At 38.4% G+C, this 18677-nt stretch overlaps 3 protein-coding genes across 12 annotated transcripts in view; 1 reads left to right on the top strand and 2 right to left on the bottom strand.

The window, feature by feature from the left end:
• Nucleotides 1-264: 264 nt before the first annotated feature.
• LOC140675441 (PDZ and LIM domain protein 4) lies at nt 265-1031 on the bottom strand. Its single transcript, XM_072909949.1, has 3 exons — nt 949-1031; nt 614-746; nt 265-538 (listed from the first exon to the last, which is right to left on the bottom strand). Exons 2-3 carry the CDS (start codon nt 719-721, stop codon nt 359-361), a joined length of 288 nt encoding a protein of 95 aa, XP_072766050.1. The 5' UTR covers nt 722-746; nt 949-1031; the 3' UTR covers nt 265-358.
• Nucleotides 1032-1253: 222 nt separating this feature from the next.
• On the top strand, nt 1254-13639 carry LOC140674953 (probable G-protein coupled receptor CG31760). Of its 7 annotated transcripts, none has more exons than XM_072908888.1 (19): nt 1254-1717; nt 2250-2341; nt 3590-3741; nt 4395-4534; nt 4628-4832; nt 5170-5404; nt 6718-6852; nt 6932-7091; nt 7173-7317; nt 7389-7521; nt 7595-7748; nt 7828-7937; nt 8236-8450; nt 8547-8685; nt 8773-8878; nt 9019-9162; nt 9254-9436; nt 9734-9961; nt 10030-13639. In XM_072908888.1, the coding sequence occupies exons 4-18, from the start codon at nt 4403-4405 to the stop codon at nt 9938-9940; spliced, it is 2403 nt and encodes an 800-aa protein (XP_072764989.1). In that variant the 5' UTR covers nt 1254-1717; nt 2250-2341; nt 3590-3741; nt 4395-4402; the 3' UTR covers nt 9941-9961; nt 10030-13639. The 7 variants fall into 7 exon arrangements, with proteins under 7 accessions (XP_072764989.1, XP_072764987.1, XP_072764988.1 ...); XM_072908886.1 differs by having other exon boundaries at nt 4382-4534; XM_072908887.1 differs by having other exon boundaries at nt 3590-3755; nt 4382-4534.
• An 87-nt stretch (nt 13640-13726) lies between these two features.
• Nucleotides 13727-18677, bottom strand: part of LOC140674955 (uncharacterized) — a 7451-nt gene continuing 2500 nt past the window's right edge. For 3 of the 4 annotated variants that reach the window (XM_072908894.1, XM_072908895.1, XM_072908893.1), the window contains exons 2-6: nt 17376-17620; nt 16761-17152; nt 16390-16599; nt 15909-16271; nt 13727-15828 (exon numbers count right to left, since the gene is read on the bottom strand). In XM_072908894.1, the coding sequence (XP_072764995.1) occupies nt 15607-15828; nt 15909-16271; nt 16390-16599; nt 16761-17152; nt 17376-17595 (1407 nt within the window). In that variant the 5' untranslated portion in view covers nt 17596-17620 and the 3' untranslated portion in view covers nt 13727-15606. Of the gene's footprint in view, nt 15829-15908; nt 16272-16389; nt 16600-16760; nt 17153-17375; nt 17621-18004; nt 18130-18677 lie in introns of those variants that run through there. The other variant, XM_072908896.1, reaches the window with a different exon arrangement.

The raw sequence follows: 18677 nt of genomic DNA, 5'->3' as shown, positions 1-18677 counted from the left end.
TATCCCTTATCACATTATTCTACAATCCCGCTGGGTCCGATCGATTAATAGATTAACGTTTGACGATGTGCGGGCTGATCGTCGACACAGTTTCGCAACATTGTACCAATAGACCTTGATCGCCGCGATTAATGCGTGCCAGATGCGTGCGAGAGATCGGGCCAAAGCATATGACTATGCATATGGCTCGCTTAAAAATTAACTTTCGATCTTTACAATTTTATTTCGATTTTTTGTTACAATTCTCGCATCGTAATAGGATGCGAAGCAACTTGTTTCTCATTCGAAAAACTATTATCGTGCAATGTAAACAGTGATTCGTAGAGAATAAGCTTTAATAACGAGAAGGTATAGAATTTTACTGTCGCTGTGTGATTTCGTGACTTCGTATGACAGATAGAACGACATCGTTGCCGACGCCGACGAGTTTATCGTAGACTTGCGCGTGTGTCAGTTGACATATTGACTCCCCGTTCAGCTTGACAATCACATCACCCGCTTGCAGGCCAGCTGTGTCAGCTATACCCCCGATCGCCACCTGGACGAAAAAGTATTAATGATACTTTATAACGCGTGAGAATTACGTAGAGATATTAAAAACAGAATATCATACCCTGACGACGGTTAAGGGAAATGTAAAGTCCACGCCTCCGGAGAGCCGAAAGCCCCAGGGTTGAACGTTAGATCGGTACAGTTTGACATCTGTAGTAATAGTCGTCATGGTGGAGTGTAAAACCTCGTCCTACCTGAAGGTAAATTTGCGCATTTTTAATTATTCACAAAGGCTGCTTTTAATAGATGACGTAATCACAGAGATGATTATCTGCTTGCGTTATGCTTTCTCGAATAGCAGGCACAAAACTTTTTTTTTTTATTCATTCACTACGATACGATTCACACGTGCTATTCGAATTGTGAAACGAAATCTGATCAAAATCTGAATATTACCAGGTTCAAGTACGAGCGACGAAATCCGCTGATCGACTTTTCCTTGGCCTCTAAATTATAGCGCGTCGCGCATTCGAATTTCGTTCGGTCACAGTGCTGCGCATGCGCCGGATATGTTCAAAAATTCTACTCGCAAAAGTAACGTTTAACCAACGTTGGACCAATTAGAAGTAAAGATTTCTTTAGCCTGATTGGTCAATTCAATATTAGCTTATCCCACGAGTAGGATTTTCGAGCGCACCTCTAATGTCATGTACGCATGCGCGAGATGCGCGTCTCGAGTCTCGATTTCGCGCGACACGCGCGTCGGACAAACGGTACGAGGAGGCTGGAGAACTATCATCGAGAGACATTATCGAGTGCAATCGAAAAATCATGAAGAAATCAATGTCTGAAAAAAGTTGCGACGAAAAAGAGGCGTGATTAATACGTCAAATATTTCCGGAGGAACTTCAATCCGGCTTTTCGCGCCGCGACGTCGGAGCGAGAATGACATTTGATTCCGCGCACGCCCCAACGGCGACCCCGGCCCCTGGTCCCGGCAGAAGACAGCTGAGTCCTCGCCGAGTCACGAATGAGCCTCCGGAGAGGGAGCTTCGTTTCCTTCGTGAAACCTTGTGTATCTTTGCCGGTACGTGTCGTTATCGCTAATAAATCGCGCGTCAAGTTCTTCTCTTCGGTTGGCTGATAATTGTCTTCTCGCGGACACGTTGGAGGTCTCCCGCACGCATTCACGCGGGAATCACGAACAAAGTGTCAAATGTCGAGGGTAAGTGATTGTTCGCTGTCCGCTGGACCGCAGCCGTGGTATTTTTTCGATCCCACGCTCTATCGCTTTATCGCTCGCTATATATTCATAAAGTTTATTTGAATGTGACACGTCAAAATGTAAATGTATATATATATATATATATATATATATATATTTTTTTTTTTATATATTTTGAAACATCAAATGTCTCGATGCAGGACGCGTAGATTTTTCACGCACTTTTCGGGAATTTTATCTGCGTATTTGATTTCAATCTTGCAGCAGACACAATTCAGTAATGCGATAAAAATTTCATTTTCTCGGTTTGAATAAACAGTCTTTATATTAGGGTTCGCTGAAGAGAGCGAATCGGTATTTCGTATTTTATATCGAGGATATGTGAAAATAATCAGAACTTGTGAAAAAAATAATCGCTCATAATTATACAGTCTGTGATAAAAATAATCGTAAATGCATGTATGAGTGTATATATATATTTATATATATATATATATATATACATTAAATTATTATAATATTAATATTTCAGTGATTGGTAAAGTGTCATGGTGAGTGGAAATATCCACCGCACACAAGTAGTCTCGACTTGCGTACGGATATACTTCCGTGCAACCTTTGCGCGTAAGTTTTTAATCACTTTACATAATTACTTTATGCAAATAAAATTCTATTCATATGAGACCGAGTATTAATGCGACGTAAGATAAATTTACGTAAAACTCTAGAGAAAGAAAAACACAGTCGTACAAGCCTAAGTTATGACGCTAGAATCTGCTCAGCCTATCGATACGCGCGGTTTAGTTTGCGTATCGTATAAAATAAAGTTGAGGGCTGAGAGAGAGAGGTGGGGAGAGGGAGAGGGGTAAAGAGAGAGAGAGAGAGAAAGAGAGAGAGAGAGAGAGATGCAAAAGGAGAGATAGCGAGGACACCTCAAGGAGGGGAGAGGACGCGAGAGTTCTGGGGGTGGCTGTGTCGTGCCGGTGGCTGCATCGATCGTCTGTACTCGGTGTAGCGGCCGTTTTCCACGGACGCGGACAATGCGACCTAGTCGCGCCAGAAAAATACCGTAAATCGCGATAGCGACTCGCGAAGGCCGCGCGAAGCCATCCCCCCCCCCCCCCGATGGTTGCGAATCGGCCCGACACGTGGACCTGACACTTTCGGCCGAATCGACTGGTCGCGCTATCGATCCCAAAAACGAAGATTAAAAGGGACGGCTCGACACACGAACCGTGACAATTCGCGCCTGTTTTTTTTTTTTTTTTTTTTTCCTTTCAATTTCGTTTCTATCGATTAGACGTACTTTGTTTTCGTATACTTTTTCAAACTCAATTATTCTCCAATTATTTCGCAACGATAAATGCAACTGTTCTCTCTCTCTCTCTCTTTCTCTCTCTCCTTTTAACTTTTTTTCTGCGCCTTATTATCCCACGGCGAGCCAATCGCGCGATACAGCTGTATGGGTATGCGAGCGCAAACGATGCTATGAGGGGGTTGTTGAAGTTTATTCAAGGTTGAGCGAACCTCACGTGTCGCTTGTCAAAGGCCAGGTAAGTCGCTGGAAAAAAAATGGACTCGCCTATATATCCCCGGGTATTCTATTTTATACGATACGTAGAGGAAACGAGACACGAAATCGAGTGATCGCAGACCGATAGCCGTGCTAGTAATATCCTCGACTCTGCCTTGTGCGTTTGTTCGGTTTAAAATAGCAGAGTACGCTCGCGAATAGCGGAGAAATATCGAGCGTTTAATGCGATAATTATAATCGCGGAATTAATCAATTAATTTTATCCGGTTGTTTGCACTCGGCGACGGAGAAGGGATGGAACGTCTCGTATTGTATCGTATGTTTTGTGTTCGACGTAGACGCGACATCGTCCGACGTATCGCCGATGGAAGATCGAGAGGGTTGAATCGGAGGCGGAAATATGCCCGGGCGATCACCGGCGAGGGCGTACGAGCGGCCCATTGCGAGCGCGGGCCGCAAGCTCGCCGCTACTTGAATGTCACCGCCGGAGGTGAGATTCCCACGGTAAAGTGCTGTAAGGTATTTTGGGATCGATCTTCCGCCACACACTTTTTCTTCGCTCATCGAATTTCGTATCGATGAAGTTTCGCAAAGTTGTTACAAGTATAGCGCGCACGCAATAATTTATCACTCACGTACAATTTATTAATTCACGCGTCGAGATTTCTTTTTTATTTCTGACGCAGTAATATATTTTCACACGCATAACTTTCCTCTTTTTTTCTTTTTCACGTCTGCATATTTATAGTTTATAACAATATAATATCTTTTATATAAATAATTTTTATTAATGAATAATTATTTTTATATAAATATAAAATATTCTTCTTTAAATCTATTGATTTTTTCTTGAATCTTGTACTAGGTTTTTTTTTTTTTTTTATTTTAAATAGAATATATTTACGAAACGTTTATTGTTTATTAGTTTATTTATTACTTACATGCATTCAATTGTTTTATTTAAAAAAATCTTTTATAATATTATGTAATTTTTTTGAGAATAATCCTTTTCGCATGAGATATAAAGGAGAGAGTTAAATATGACCAAATTACCTTATCTACTTGCTCTTTCGCGGTAAATTTTACTTTCGAATAATTCAAACATCTCGGAGCTTTCGTTTCGTTACAAGAACAAATGACCAGGGCGCGGGATGGGCGAATCCTGGCTCTCGGTCTTACTCGCTGCCACGTTGACAACGATGACGATGACAGCGGTAACGAAAGCCGATCCAGTCTCGACGCCGTCGACGATCGCTCGTGACGATATCATCGATTCCAAACTGGTTTGTGTTTATCAATCTTTATTTTGTACAATTTTCGTGATTTTTCGACTTTTCTTTATATTATGTTATTTTTTTTTTTTTCCTTACTTAAAGTCGCCCATCGAGGAAGCGCTGGACGTGATAGAGGCGGCATCGACGGGTTCCCTGGGCGAGGTGTGCGTCAATTCAGAGGGATTTAAATCACTACCGGCTGGCGTCGCTCTGGATTCGAGACGTTACGACACGGCACGTCAAAAGACCGACATGACCGCGATGATGCTCCAAAATCTCGGGACTGTTGAAGCGATGCGACGCAATGGTGAGTTGGAGCCATTGGGATATAAAGAAAGTTAATTCTGAATAAAAAAAGTTTGCACTCTTTAGAGAAAAAAAAATATTTGGCATGTACATGTAATTAATATACATCTAATATAATAAAATAACGGTTATAGCTAAATCTTTAACAAAATCTCATATAATTGCTTATCAATAACTGCTAAAGTGTTTTATTCAGTAAAACAAAATAATTTTCACCTGTTAAAGGGTGAAGAAAAATCTAGATTAGTTTTCTACCTGGAATTCAATTGGCATCATGATTGATTGTCAATCATCGAACATGGTGATAAATATAAAACCAATAACTGATTCACACGCAGTTCTTTTAGACGTCCTGACGAAGTCTCTGCTTGTGTCGGTGGACGACGCGCTGGAGGCGAGGGTGATCGCGTTAAACGCCTCTACAGGTACGGTGATTACCTCGGTATGGCTGAAGCGGAGCCCTGGAAGCGTAGGCGAGCCCTCCAAGGTCGAGAGTCACGCGCTTCAACCTGGATCACAACCGGACTCCAATTTACCGTGGTTCGAGAATGCAGGAAGCAGCGCTGGATTAAGGTTCGCCGTGTCGACTATTCGCATACTCGCGTGATTATGTCAGTCTGCAAAAGCCGCAATCTTTCCGAAAATCTTTAATCTTTTTGTTGAACATATTATTTATGATAGTATTATACGATAGTCTGACGTTGCGCCGCGATTTTAGATTAAAAGATTAAAAAGATTAGCATTATATACTTTTTTTATTTATCAGAAAATTTACTTTTATTTTAATTAACGTATCTCAACAGCTATCAAAGAATATAGAAATTTATTTAACATTTTATTTAATATTTTTTAAAATTATAGAAATTAATTAAAGTTGCTGCATTAAAATGGTTTGTAAGATATCATAATTGTTTTATTTTTTACAAATATAATAATATATTTCTATATTTATATATTCTTTGATGATCGCTGTTAAATCGAATGCATAAATTTATAATATAATGGTAAAGAAAAAAATTAATTTTTCAATTTTTCTCAATTTTGAAAAGAAAGTTTCTTTTTATAAAAAAAATTTACATTTTTATTAGAATAGAATATTATTTTATATAGAATCATTTCCTTCTTATATTTATAATAACGCACGTACCACGCTATATTTCTATTCAACGAAATGTTAGTACGCACGCACGCACGCACGCACGCACGCACGCACGCACGCACGCACACGCACCTTTACGCAGCTTGTCTCGCACCCTATCGTTCATGTTTCACGTTGCTTTTCTCTTCCAATAATGTCTCGTTTATCGGAGTGAATTGTAGAAATAAAAAAATCTTTATAAGAAATTTAATTTCACTCAGAATTCAAAGAAAATTTATGCAAATTATTAATGCTTTATATTTGTTTGAAAATTAAAAAAAAAAAGTTGAATAAATGTCTTAAAAGAGAACTTTATGTAGTAATTTATTATAAATTACTTTATATAAAGTTCCTTTGCTATTTATTTAAATAAACTTACTTATAAATTTTTTCTTTGGAAAATGTCCAGATATTAATGGTGGACAGATCCGTATATTCGAGACGATTCGTCGAAAAGGAATCGCGCGCGCTGGACTTGTACAGGCGCTCCACGATCATTCATCATCCTTCATCATCCCGTACGAGCGTTAAGTCATAGAAACTCGATATTCGCGAACGATATGTAAACGATGATTTTCTTAGAAGACCTTAGCCTTTCTATTCTGTAACGATATCAATGTCACAAATAATAATAATCGGGATGACCGTGAAGTGCCGGGCATATGACTCGTTGCACGAAATACACGTGTTCACCAAGAGATATATCGAAGTTTCTACGGCGGCTTGTGGCGTTTGCGTGTGATCCCAGGTCACCGAAATTCATGCAGTCACCGCCGATTGAATCCTACAGGGGTTGGTGGACCATCCCGTACTTCTCTTGCAAGACCCGCCGCTGGCTTATCTCGTACAGCGTCAACGTACAGTCGCCCGATATTCGTCCCAAGTTAGTAATACAACAGCTGGCTCGGTGATTTTAACTGGTGCTCGCAGTAGTAATCTGTGTTATTGGCATTTCATTGAAGGGTACGAGAATTCATCAGCATAGATATTGATATAAGCGGATTGGAGATCAACCAATGTTACTCATCGCCGCAAAATCGCAATGACGAGATCGATCATCTATCCAGTAATCAAATAGCCTTCTTCAGGGGCACGCATAAGTGTCCTTCTGATACTACGCAGGTAAGTCGAGTCAAATATTTTCTTTGCAATATTTGCGTAGAGATAAAAATAGTATTCTCTCATTTTTTTTTTGTGCTTCAGTGCGTGTATCAGGGTCCTGGCAGCCGAGTGAACAAAAATGGCGTGGGTGCTGGTTGGGCGAAGGGCGCGTACGTTTGTAAATGTCGGCAAGGGTTTTACAGCACCAGTCATCATCGGACGGGTTTCGATGGGATTCTCGTGGAAGGTCAGGATCAGGTGTTGCTTGTTAATATGTTGTAATCATTTCCCCTTTCTCTCCGCACGTATTTGTTATAGCCGCGTGGAAAGAAATGAGGGAGAATAAGAGCGACTTCTACGAGAAGGCTTTTCGATGTTTGCGCTGTGCACCAGGATGCGCCAGATGCAAGGGTCCCGAACCTTGTCTAGCAACGTACAATTGGCCCTTTAGGTATTTTTTTATGCTGCCTTTTCGTACTCGCTCGTGACATTGTTATTTCAATCGTGTCTTGTTACTTTTCAAGAATCACGCTGCTAGCGGTTTCAATTTTTTGCGCATTTGGAACCATTGTCCTGGTAGCGTACATGTACCAGCATCGTAAACTGAAGGTATTCAAAGTTGCTTCGCCGATATTTTTGTCCATCACGCTCTTGGGCTGCGCCTTGATGTACCTCGAGGTAGGTGGAGAGAGACGCTCCTCGCTTTGCTCTTTAATAAAAATTCCGTCGAGAATTAATTTGAAGAGGTTTTTTGTAGATGGCCGCCATATTCCCGGTTCTCGATATGTATTCGTGCATCGCCACAAAGTGGACGAGGCATATGGGATTCTGTGTCTCGTATACTGCACTGTTAATGAAAACCTGGCGGTAAATAATTATAATTAGTGTTAGAAAAAAAAGTAAACCGAGTCGTGCGATATTAATTTTGGAGGAGAACTAGATAAAGCTATAACGTTGTAATCGAGGAAGTATGTACGATGTAAAAGAAGCGATTATTGATCAAAATGTAACATAATAATCTTTTTTTTTTTTTCTTTCAAACAAGATGGATGTATCACCATTTTCAATAATTTATCATAATTGTGGGCTTGGTTTGCTTAGCACTTTACAATTTTATTTTATTTAAATTCGCAGTAACATCTACATCTGATATTTTTATTCATAGGGTTTCGCTCACGTATCGGGTAAAGAGTGCTCATAAAGTTAAGCTGACAGACAAGCAGCTGTTACAATGGATGGTGCCTATATTACTAGTGATGTTGATTTTCCTCGGAACATGGACTGTCAGTTCGCCGCCTTACGCGGAAGTAATTACGGATAATCACGACTTGAAGTTTTATCAATGTTCGTACAACTGGTGGGATCACAGCTTGGCTATTGGTAAATATAAAAAAAAGATAGAAAGAGAAACGGTGATAACCCAAGACATATAGATTAATTTGAATTTAATTGACAATCTGTTAATAACGTGGACAGGTGAAATTCTCTTTCTCGCCTGGGGCATAAAGGTATGTTACAACGTGCGAAACGCGGAGAGTCTATTTAACGAGGCCCGTTTGATAAGTTACGCCATTTACAATATAGCTGCGGTGAATATAACCATGATAGCTATTCAGTACGTAATCATAATATAACATATACATTATTACATACGCGAGTTCCTAGAAAATATATATAATAATCAAACGACGTTTATCTACAGCCTCTTCATATTTCCCCGTGCCGGGCCGGATATCAAATATCTGCTTGGCTTCCTGCGGACTCAGCTCTCAACGTCTGTTACGGTCTTTCTCGTATTTGGCCCTAAAGTAAGAAAAAATTCTAACAAAAGGATGAGTCTAACAAATGTAACGATAAAATGGATATTGAAAAGATCTGTTTTTGGATTGTATTTATACCATTATTGCCTTAACACATTAATATATTATATTTTTAATCTTTATTTAAGGTGATCAGAGTATTACGAGGCCAGGGAGACCAGTGGGACAGTCGAGCGAGAGCGCGAGGCGTCACCGCAAGCTTCTCTCTAAATGGGATTGGTTTGGTGCCGGAGGAGACGACGGATTTATATCAAGAAAATGAAGAGCTTAAGGTTTATAATTATACGATTTATCTTTATATATGTGCTACGCATTTGCGATGCCAGTGAATAAAAAAAACATTGAAGCAATTTTTCGCTTTAGGAGGAGATCCAAAAACTAGCCGCGCGAATCGAATTTATGAAGATAGTGCACATGGAGGTGCACAACAGGCACATCAAGCCAAAGATGGGTGGTTACTTTAGCACACATGGCCACGGACATGGGCATCCATCCACCGGTCAGAGTCCCATCGCCAAGAGTTCAACGGCCAGTTTTATTCTCAAAGTATGTACCTAAATCGTTCTATCACATTTCAGTTCAATTAACCTTAGTATACGTAGAGGACTTTTAAAGTTCGACAAAAAGTGGGAAAATACAATAAAAGCTTTCCTCTGAGGTCTGATGTGATTTTTCTTCGTGATCCTTTTGATCGTGTATGTATACTAAGGTTAACGCGAAAGTCACGGACGTCAAAAAGACTATTTTTGCTACCTGGGTCTGTGACTTTCGTGTTGACTCGTCTTCTCCGTGCGAATCCGCTGTAAGAGCGTTTTGGGAAATAAATTGGAGTAATTTATTGAGCAGACGGCTGTGGAGCGAGGTGCAACGGCAGCCGCAGCCGCGGCCGTCGAGGATTCGACCTTCCCGTCCGGAAGTTTGCACAGAGCGCGAAGGATGGAAATGTTGAGAGAGAGGAAAGCGGAAAGAGAGAGGGAACGCGAGAAAGAGCGAAACAAGGATAAGGAGCAGAAGGAGAGACCACGAGAATCGAGCGGCGAGAAAGTTTGACTAGTGATCAATAGCGAGGAGGTATTTAAGCTTATTGTTGGTACTTTTTCAACGATCTCCCTAAATCTTTTTTTTTTCTTCGCCAACAGGTATGGTTGTGACGAAGACAGTGTTCCGATGAAAGCGAGAAAACGAGAAAATACTTATATCCGAGGAGGAAAAGGAGGAAGAAAAAAAAATTGGAGAAATTCAGGTTGTATCCTCTAATGGACAGGAGACTGCCCGTATTTGTATAAAACGCCATATAATCAAAATCATTCAAAAGCGTTGACTGTCTTCGCGCCATTGTGATAGCGGTATCTTAATAATTATTAGGTGTACGATATATACATATATCTTGAAATTATAAAATCTCTATCGAATCGAACGCACGAAAAGCGAAAGACGACGGCGATGGCACTCCATGTTCCTATCCGTCAGCGACAACGTTGTTGCTTCCAAGGATATGTATATTGTTATATATATTAAATTTCAACAATATTTTTCCGTTATAAAAAGCGTTCTCGAATGCAACGCGATTAATTGTAAAACAAACAATTATATTTATAAAAAGAAAAAAACAAATGTTTCGTTGAGAACAGAGCAAAAACTGTAATACCGAGCTGTCACAAATGCACAAAGAATGCAGAGGTGAATCGTCGTCGCTTCAAAGATACAATTTCGCTTTCCGCAAGTGTGATATGTGTGTCGCTTCGTCGCGAGCATTCGATAGAATTGTAAAAAAAAAACGCGCGTGTGTTTTTAAGTTTCCCTTATCGAAATTATTTACGTCCGTTTTGCGACGACGCGCGCGCTTTTGCCAAACACAGAATCGCTGAGATCTTCCTCGATATTAAGGACAGCGGGGAGAGCAAAGGAATCCCTTCTTAAATGTTACATAAGCGTCGTCATGTTCTCGGGTTTTAAATAGTACCGTTTCTCAGGCAACCTTATCATGCCAGAATGAAACATCGTCTACTCTCGAAAGATATACAAGTATCACAATTTGAATGTAAATTTGAATGTTAATTTAAGCGGTAATAATATATAATACGAGTAAAATAGGCGCGTATTTTTCCGACTTGGACACTCGACAGGCTTGACCAATAAGTGTGTTGAACGTATCGAATTTATTTAATTTTTTCTCCGAATCACACATATTCGATGCAAGATGTAACTCTTCTTCGTGCTCTTTATTGTTCTCTTGTTTATATATTACTTTTCATTTAATTTCAAATACATTTTCAAACGTAGAGTTGCATTTTAAAATTGCAAGCAACCGAGCGATTATTATTCGTAACAAGATTGTATAAATGTTAACATAAATGTGACAATAAAGTTACACAACGGGCTGTAAGAAAAGAATATCAACTTTGTTGATGATCGTAAAGTTGCCCGATAAGAAGAAGAAGAAGAAGAAGAAGAAGAAGAAGAAGAGATAAATCAAAACAAGAAGAAAGCTAAAATGAGAGATAGAAATATAAAAAAAAATTGTGCGTTAATAAGATCTTTGCCTTGTTGGTTTACACTTTTTTAAGAGCTTACGTTTTCACGATAGAATGCTGTTATTGTAGATCGCGATACAGTTGTGTGTTAACAACGACCGACAGATATTGCTGTTCGTGTCTAAGATATTTATCGTTAGTAATATCGTTGTTGTTGAATATTTGACTGGATGGAATGGAGTGATGCAAATATGTGTGTTACAAGTACAACATATATATATATATATATATATATATATATATATATTCGATTAATGAGGAATTTTTCGAACATGGTAAACCTTTCGAGACTCACATTATGAGATCGATTTAATTTTCTTACGATATCAAATTGCAATATTTCCTGTCTTGAAAATACAAAACAATTTACCAAAATCTATTCGTTCTGCTACGATAATTTTACGTTTAATTCATTAACTTTGAACATCGACAGTCGTTTTATCGAAATAATTTTCAAATATATTTATAATATTCGCGATATGCACAGAAAAAAAGTAAGTGTCAAATCAAAACTTGTATACTCATACGAACGCGTTCATTATTTCATATACGGAACAATTTATTTAAGGCTCCCGAGTAGTCACCGCGGTCATATTGGAATCATGATGTCATAAGCGAAAAATAATATTCTGAAAATTCTTGTGTGTCATTTTTAAATCAAAAGATATTTCGATAAAACAGAGATTACAGATCGCTTTGGTACACTTCCGAAAACTAAGCTTTTCCTTTGACAGTTAATAAATAGCCATAAAATGAGTGTCAAAATAAGCCTGCTTACATGGGAAGAAAGCTTTTGACAGCTGATATTTCTTGCTAAATTTAGTTTTCAGAGTATTTTACAAATATGCTGAAGCGATCTATATAGTGACGTTTCATTGAAATATCTTTTTATTTAAAAATGGCACGCAAGAATAATTTAGCTCAAAACGTCAATGCAAGACAAAAAGAGAGAGAATGATTCAGACAATGCGAGATAAAAAAAGAGAGCTTAATGACAGGGTTTCTTATTCCTCAGTAATGATTGTTGCCACCGACAACTCAGAGTTTCTTGGCGACTACTCGGGAGCAAATTTCAACAATATTATACTTTTATTTCAAGACTATTATTGTCATTTCAATTATAATCTTCGACTTGAATATGTATTATTTTCTATCCAACATTTTTTCTCTTTATTAAAAAAAAATTCTTAAATAACAAGAATATATTTTACTTGATTGAATAAAATATAAAATTCAAGTAAATTTTCTTTATTTCAATATAATCTTATTTCAAGATTTTCATTTTGAAACAAAAGATATTGTCAAAATAAGAATGTCCTTTTTTTCTGTGTAGATATAATTTTAAATGAGCAAATTTTCTTGCGTTTATCTAAACACGTTAAGGACATACGAAAGTATCGATTCGTCGAGCGGATTGTCAATTGGTAAATAAGGACGGTGAGTCAATTTGGAGGATCATCACGAATCGAATCTGTCGCGCGAAAGCCTGACAAGCCTCGGGATTCCGTAAATCGGTTGGAGAAAAAGAGAGAAAAAAACGTTTCGCGATATAGATATAATATACATATGGTATATCTATTATTTGTTTAAAGGTATTATAGTGTAAGATGGTGACAGATTTTCACACACATTGACGTTTCTCCGATTAAGTACAAACGACAACGCGATAACGATCCCGTTGCGTTGCCTTATGTGCGCTCGATGTAAATCGTAAAATGCGCTATATTGCTTTTGGCGCGCGCGATAGTTCGTGATAATAGATTGTAAGAGATGAATCTGCTTTCGGTGTTGCGTATCGTACGTGTGAAAAATTTGCTTCGTTTACAAGAGAGAGAGAGAGAGAGAGAGAGACAGACAGACAGACAGACAGACAGAGCGACGTCTCTGCGTTAAAATCGACAGGTCGCGAGTTCGATTCATATAAATAAAATCCTATTGATAAAACAGTGTTATTTTCTCGATAAGAGGAAAGAGAAATAAGAAACTTATGATCGTATACGCGAGAGGAAAATCTAACGCGAACGATTCCCATCACTTGCCCCGCCGAACAAATCAAAAACATATGTAGGTCCGAACACATATTTGTAAAAAAGATATACTGTGTATGTCAGTGAATACAATAATCTTGGAGGCTAATGTAATAAAAAAAAAAAAAAAAATTTTCTTCCCGTATTTCCCCTTTTCAACTCGATAGTTTGAGCGCGCCTGATTGACGCTTAAAATTAATTTACAAAAATTATGAATTGACAATTAATTTGCAAAATGTTTAGAAAGTGGAGAGGTTTTTTGGCTCGCTTGAAAATTTATTTTTGTTCATTCATTTATTTACACGCTACACACTATATAGAATGTAAGATATGAACCTTTCGCACCTCGCTCGACAGCGATCCATATTCGGTATCTCACTGGAAATAATTGCACATTGCCAAAAGATAGAGATACGGAAACGTGGTGAACAGTGATCTCCAAGTGAGATCGAGCAACAGCCATTCAACAAAACAGAATGCACAGAATTTGTACAACCAACAACTAATTATACAACAATTATATAACCAATGATAAGGACATTGACACCACACGATGCTTCGACATATGTATATACAAACGCGAATATTTTGAAAATTAAAACTAAATTCGCGAATGTCCCCAAGTAGGATGAAATGTCGTCGGCATTGCACAAAAATCGTAAGCTCTATGAAAAAAAAAAAAAAAAATACCGCTACATGTCACTCAAACCTAAACGAATCGTAAGGAACCCTAGGCCCATTCGTTTACGCTAAGGATGTGCGGATACTCGTGACGTTCTTAAAATCAGGTCGGATGTGACTCGAATGTTTCTCCGAATCTTCCACGATGAATTTTATCGGATTACCCGAAATAAAATGGTTGTTCCAATTATTTCAACTATTTTCAGATTTTTTATATATGTATAATGTGATAATGAATTTGTATACATAATTAATTTATATATACATAAATAAAATACATATATAATTTCTATTAAATCTCAACTTCTCAAGCTAAAAATACTCTCTTAAAACTAAGAAGGAAATCCGATAAAATTGTACAACATATTCCGATAAGACGCGAGTGAGAGCCGAGATATCGAGCACTCTCGAGATGCCTCGAGTATCCAAAGAGTTTGAAAATCCATTACCTAATTCGATTCGGTTCAAAGATATCGGAACCTAACCGAATGTAATTGCGCGGAAAAATTTTGGCGGAAAATAAAAATCTCGCGAGCACTCGCACATCCCTGATTTATGCCGTCACGTGACAATATCGTACGCATATAGTCTAATATTTGGACATTTGTACTTGACATATTATATACTCGCGCGTATGACAAAATATTAACTACGTAGGCATGACTCACACTGTATCAAACAACATTGTGTAATACGCTATGGCTATTACATTATTAAATTACGCGCTTTTTGTAAGGTTTTTACGTTAAGAGATAATATTGTTCATTTCGCTATGTCGTACAGTAGGTTGCCCCATACGAAGAAGATTCCTATGCATTTTACTATACGTTATATCGTTAAACCGAGTTGGCCATCAATTGGCAAATCGTATGGATTTTATATTAAAATCGGAAAATTATTTTTTACAAATATATATATGGTAATGTGTATCTCGGCTGACGATATACATACATTGGGAGACCGAGATTGTTTACAGTGAAAGTCAGGCCGCCATTCTTCACGTGTACTTTATTTGGTCGGGTTAATAGAGCGCAGATATCTCTTGATTCTTATCGTTTGATACTAACGATCGATGACAATGTGTCGAGTCGATTATAATAATCGCTTTCCTCGACCCTCGTTCGTGCCGTTTTAAATTCTTTGGAGGCTCGTGCGCTTTGGTAGTAACGTTAGTAGTCGATATCTCAGGTACTTACGTTAAATAATGTGTTCTTGCGACATTTTGCATACCTCTTTTACCCCTGTAGTACGTATATAACCGATTGTAACGAGGTATAATTTTATAATCCCCATTGAATATTGAGAAAGAAAATTCGAGGAAAAGGATACCACACGACCTTTCGCAGAAGCTCGATAGAGATTTCTTCCTTCTTCATTGCATTGCGTTGATCTTTATTCACGCGGCGCGATTTTGTGTGTTTATAGAAAAATATGTCTTACGAATATTTAAATCCAGATTGCAAAAAAGATTCTATTAAACAATATCTTGGCCGTTTTCGACCTGGCAACCATAGTTATCCTTTTCTCTTTGAGCCGAGTCATCGTCGTCTCGATGAGCTTCTTTTCTCTTGCCGTCATCGCCAACATTCCCGATGTTGTCGCTCTTGTTCGAATTCGCGGAATGCGATTTATTCAGCAGCGAGCTAAACTCGCCAAACTTGAGAATCTCTTCCATCGCCGATTGTTCCAAATTAACCTGAAACGTCAATTGTCTAATTATAAAATTATATCTTTGACAGTTTCAAAATCACTCCTTCGCTGGCTGGTATATACTACCTTACGTGGTCTACCACGTTTTCCCTTTCCCGGCAACGAGGCTACCGTTTGGCTGCTACCCTTCCTCTTCGGCCATTGCAAGTGCGAATCCAGATGTTGCTTGAGCTTGTCCTGTCTAGCGAACTTTCGCGGGCAGAGATTACAGCCAAACGGTCTCTCGCCAGTGTGTACTCTTCTGTGTCTCGCCAAATGCGAGGCTCTCGTGAAAGCTAGTGTGCAAAGATCGCAGGAGAAGGGCTTATTTTGCGCCCTTTCGGACTTGCTCGGCATCTTGGTCTCTTTCCCCTCGTTTCCTCTCTTCAACATCTCCATCTTTCTCTTTATTCCCGCTCTTGACGGCTCCTCCGAGCCTTTCGAAGTTTCCTACAAATTTATAATTGTGCTGTTTTTTATTTTTTTTAAACATCTTGCGAGAGTAGGAAAAGCATTATTCTAGTAGAAAAAAGAAGCAATCCTTTCGTAGCCGATAAATAATTCGTACCTGAATCGCACTCGATATCGCGCCATCCGTTGATCCGTCATTGAAATTAGGTTCAAGTTTAACGACTCTCGAAGAATCCTCGTAGCTCGACTCTCGCGATGAGTCTTTCGATTCCGAAGGGTCACTGTTTCGTGTTACACGACCTACAGATACCCTCTTTTGCCCTTTGAATCTAGTTTCCCGTTTGTACATCGGCGGTGGTATGCGTCTCTGGAAATCATTGATACATTTACATAATTGAGGGAGAGAGAGAGAGAGAGAGAGATAATTGCTTCTTGAATTAATCGAGAATAACTCTCCGTATTGAGGCGAATCAAAATCAAGCGATGCAAACATGACAATAGAACCTTCAAAGTAAATAAACGGCTTACAATTTGCGTTCCCGTGGATTGCGGAAGCTCGTCGAAACTATCCTCGTGCCCGTCGATCACCATCGGGTCGTCCTCCACTTCGATATCCTCCACTTTAATATGGTCTTCTATGGAATCCACGGTCGAGTGCTTCGGCAGAAAAGGAATCACCGATGGTTCCTTGATGTATTCAGTAGTGTGTACTCTGGTTTCGATATGGCATCGTTGCATCCGCGTCTCGACTCTCGTGTAGAGATTACGGTTGCTCTCCTGATTTTTTTGTTCTCCGGAGAGACCGCGTATCTCCAAGTCGGTCGCGGTTTTTATCAACGACGGTAGATGCTCCTCCGCTACATCGATGGATCCTCTGTACATGAAGTCCAAGAGACATTCCATCTCTTCTACAGCAACGCCTAAACGTCAAATATATATATATATATATATATATATATATATATACATAATGTCAAACGTGGAACGCACATTTTTATATTCTCTCCAATTCTTGAAGTAGTAAGTAAAGTATCACAAGCTATTTATTTCGAAATAAAGATAACAATGACATCTTTTTTTAGGTTTCTATGCAAAACATCTACCTGATTGAAAGTTTTGTTAAAGCGTGTCATCAATGTATACCTTTTAAAATGAGGATAGGTTGTTCTCCATAGTGTTCTTTAAAGACTCTTTCGAAATAAGGGCTACACGCTGCCAATACCAGCCTGTGGGCCCTCAACATACCGCCCTGACAAGCCAACGTCGCGTCTGTCAACGAGCCGCTCTTGTAAAGAGCCTCGAACAAACCCGACAGATTCGCCAGGTGATTGTTCCATGTAAGATTGAACGTCTTTTCGCCCATACTTTTATCGAGTATTATCGACTCCCTAAAATAGCACATGAAAATTCTTTATATAATTGTGTAAAATAAAACATGTATAGGTATATTAAATATACGTCTATGCGTGTGTACCACAGAGAGAATATTCAAAAAAAAAATCTTAAATTATCAGTCATCTATTATATCGATACATCTTGTTGAATTATGCGATTTTAATTAATCATAACGTTTATTTATTAGAATATTCAAGATCGTTTTATGCAGTTTTATATATCGCGTTTCAAGAATGTCTCAAAATATTTTATTTTATTTTAAAATCGCCTATCTATTTCTCTGTCATGGGAGATTTGCGGAGAATCAAGAATCTCATATATATTTTCGCTTAGAATTATGCATTAAAATATGTTTAATAATGTTTAGAGTAATTTACCTCACGAATCACTTTCGTCTTTATTTCATATGATAAGGGGTAGATTCCTAAGCAATATGCACTTTGAATTTTCTGGCGCTCTCTCTCTCTCTCTCTCTCTCTCTCTCTCTTGCTTTCTGAGAAATGCAATTTTGAAATATTGTAATTTTCGTACTTATTTGTATCACCTCTAATTATAATAGTATAAAGGAGACAGCTTTAAAGACCTTGACTTTGACGTGTGTTGTCAAAGTCAAGATTCTGAATAACTTGCAAAAAATTTCAACTGTCGCTTTGTTGTTTATTAAAAAGTTGCGAATAAAATAATTTATATGTAACTAATAACATTTAATTTTGACGAAAGGTCTAAATTTGTGTAATCTTCAAGAGCGAGATTTTACATTGAAACTACCACGCAGTACTGTCAACCTTGGTAGTTTCCGTGCCTTCGAGTTTTATTATTTTTATTTACATATATGAGAGAGGGCACGGAGGACAGTACGAAGCTCCCAGTAAGTCCCAGGACGTCCTGAAAAATACATGCTGGGAAAGAACGTTCTCAGATGAGAATGCACAGGGGGACGAAACCCTGTTCCCCGTATCCTCTTATATAAATAAAAATAACAAAACTTGAGGGTGTGGAAACTACCAAGGCTGACAATGCTGCGTGGAAATTTTAATGTAAAATCGATTT

The sequence above is a fragment of the Anoplolepis gracilipes genome, chromosome 17 (genome assembly GCF_047496725.1).
Source record: "Anoplolepis gracilipes chromosome 17, ASM4749672v1, whole genome shotgun sequence".
Taxonomy (NCBI): Eukaryota; Metazoa; Arthropoda; class Insecta; order Hymenoptera; family Formicidae; genus Anoplolepis; species Anoplolepis gracilipes.
This window is presented reverse-complemented; position numbering and strand designations above follow the sequence as displayed.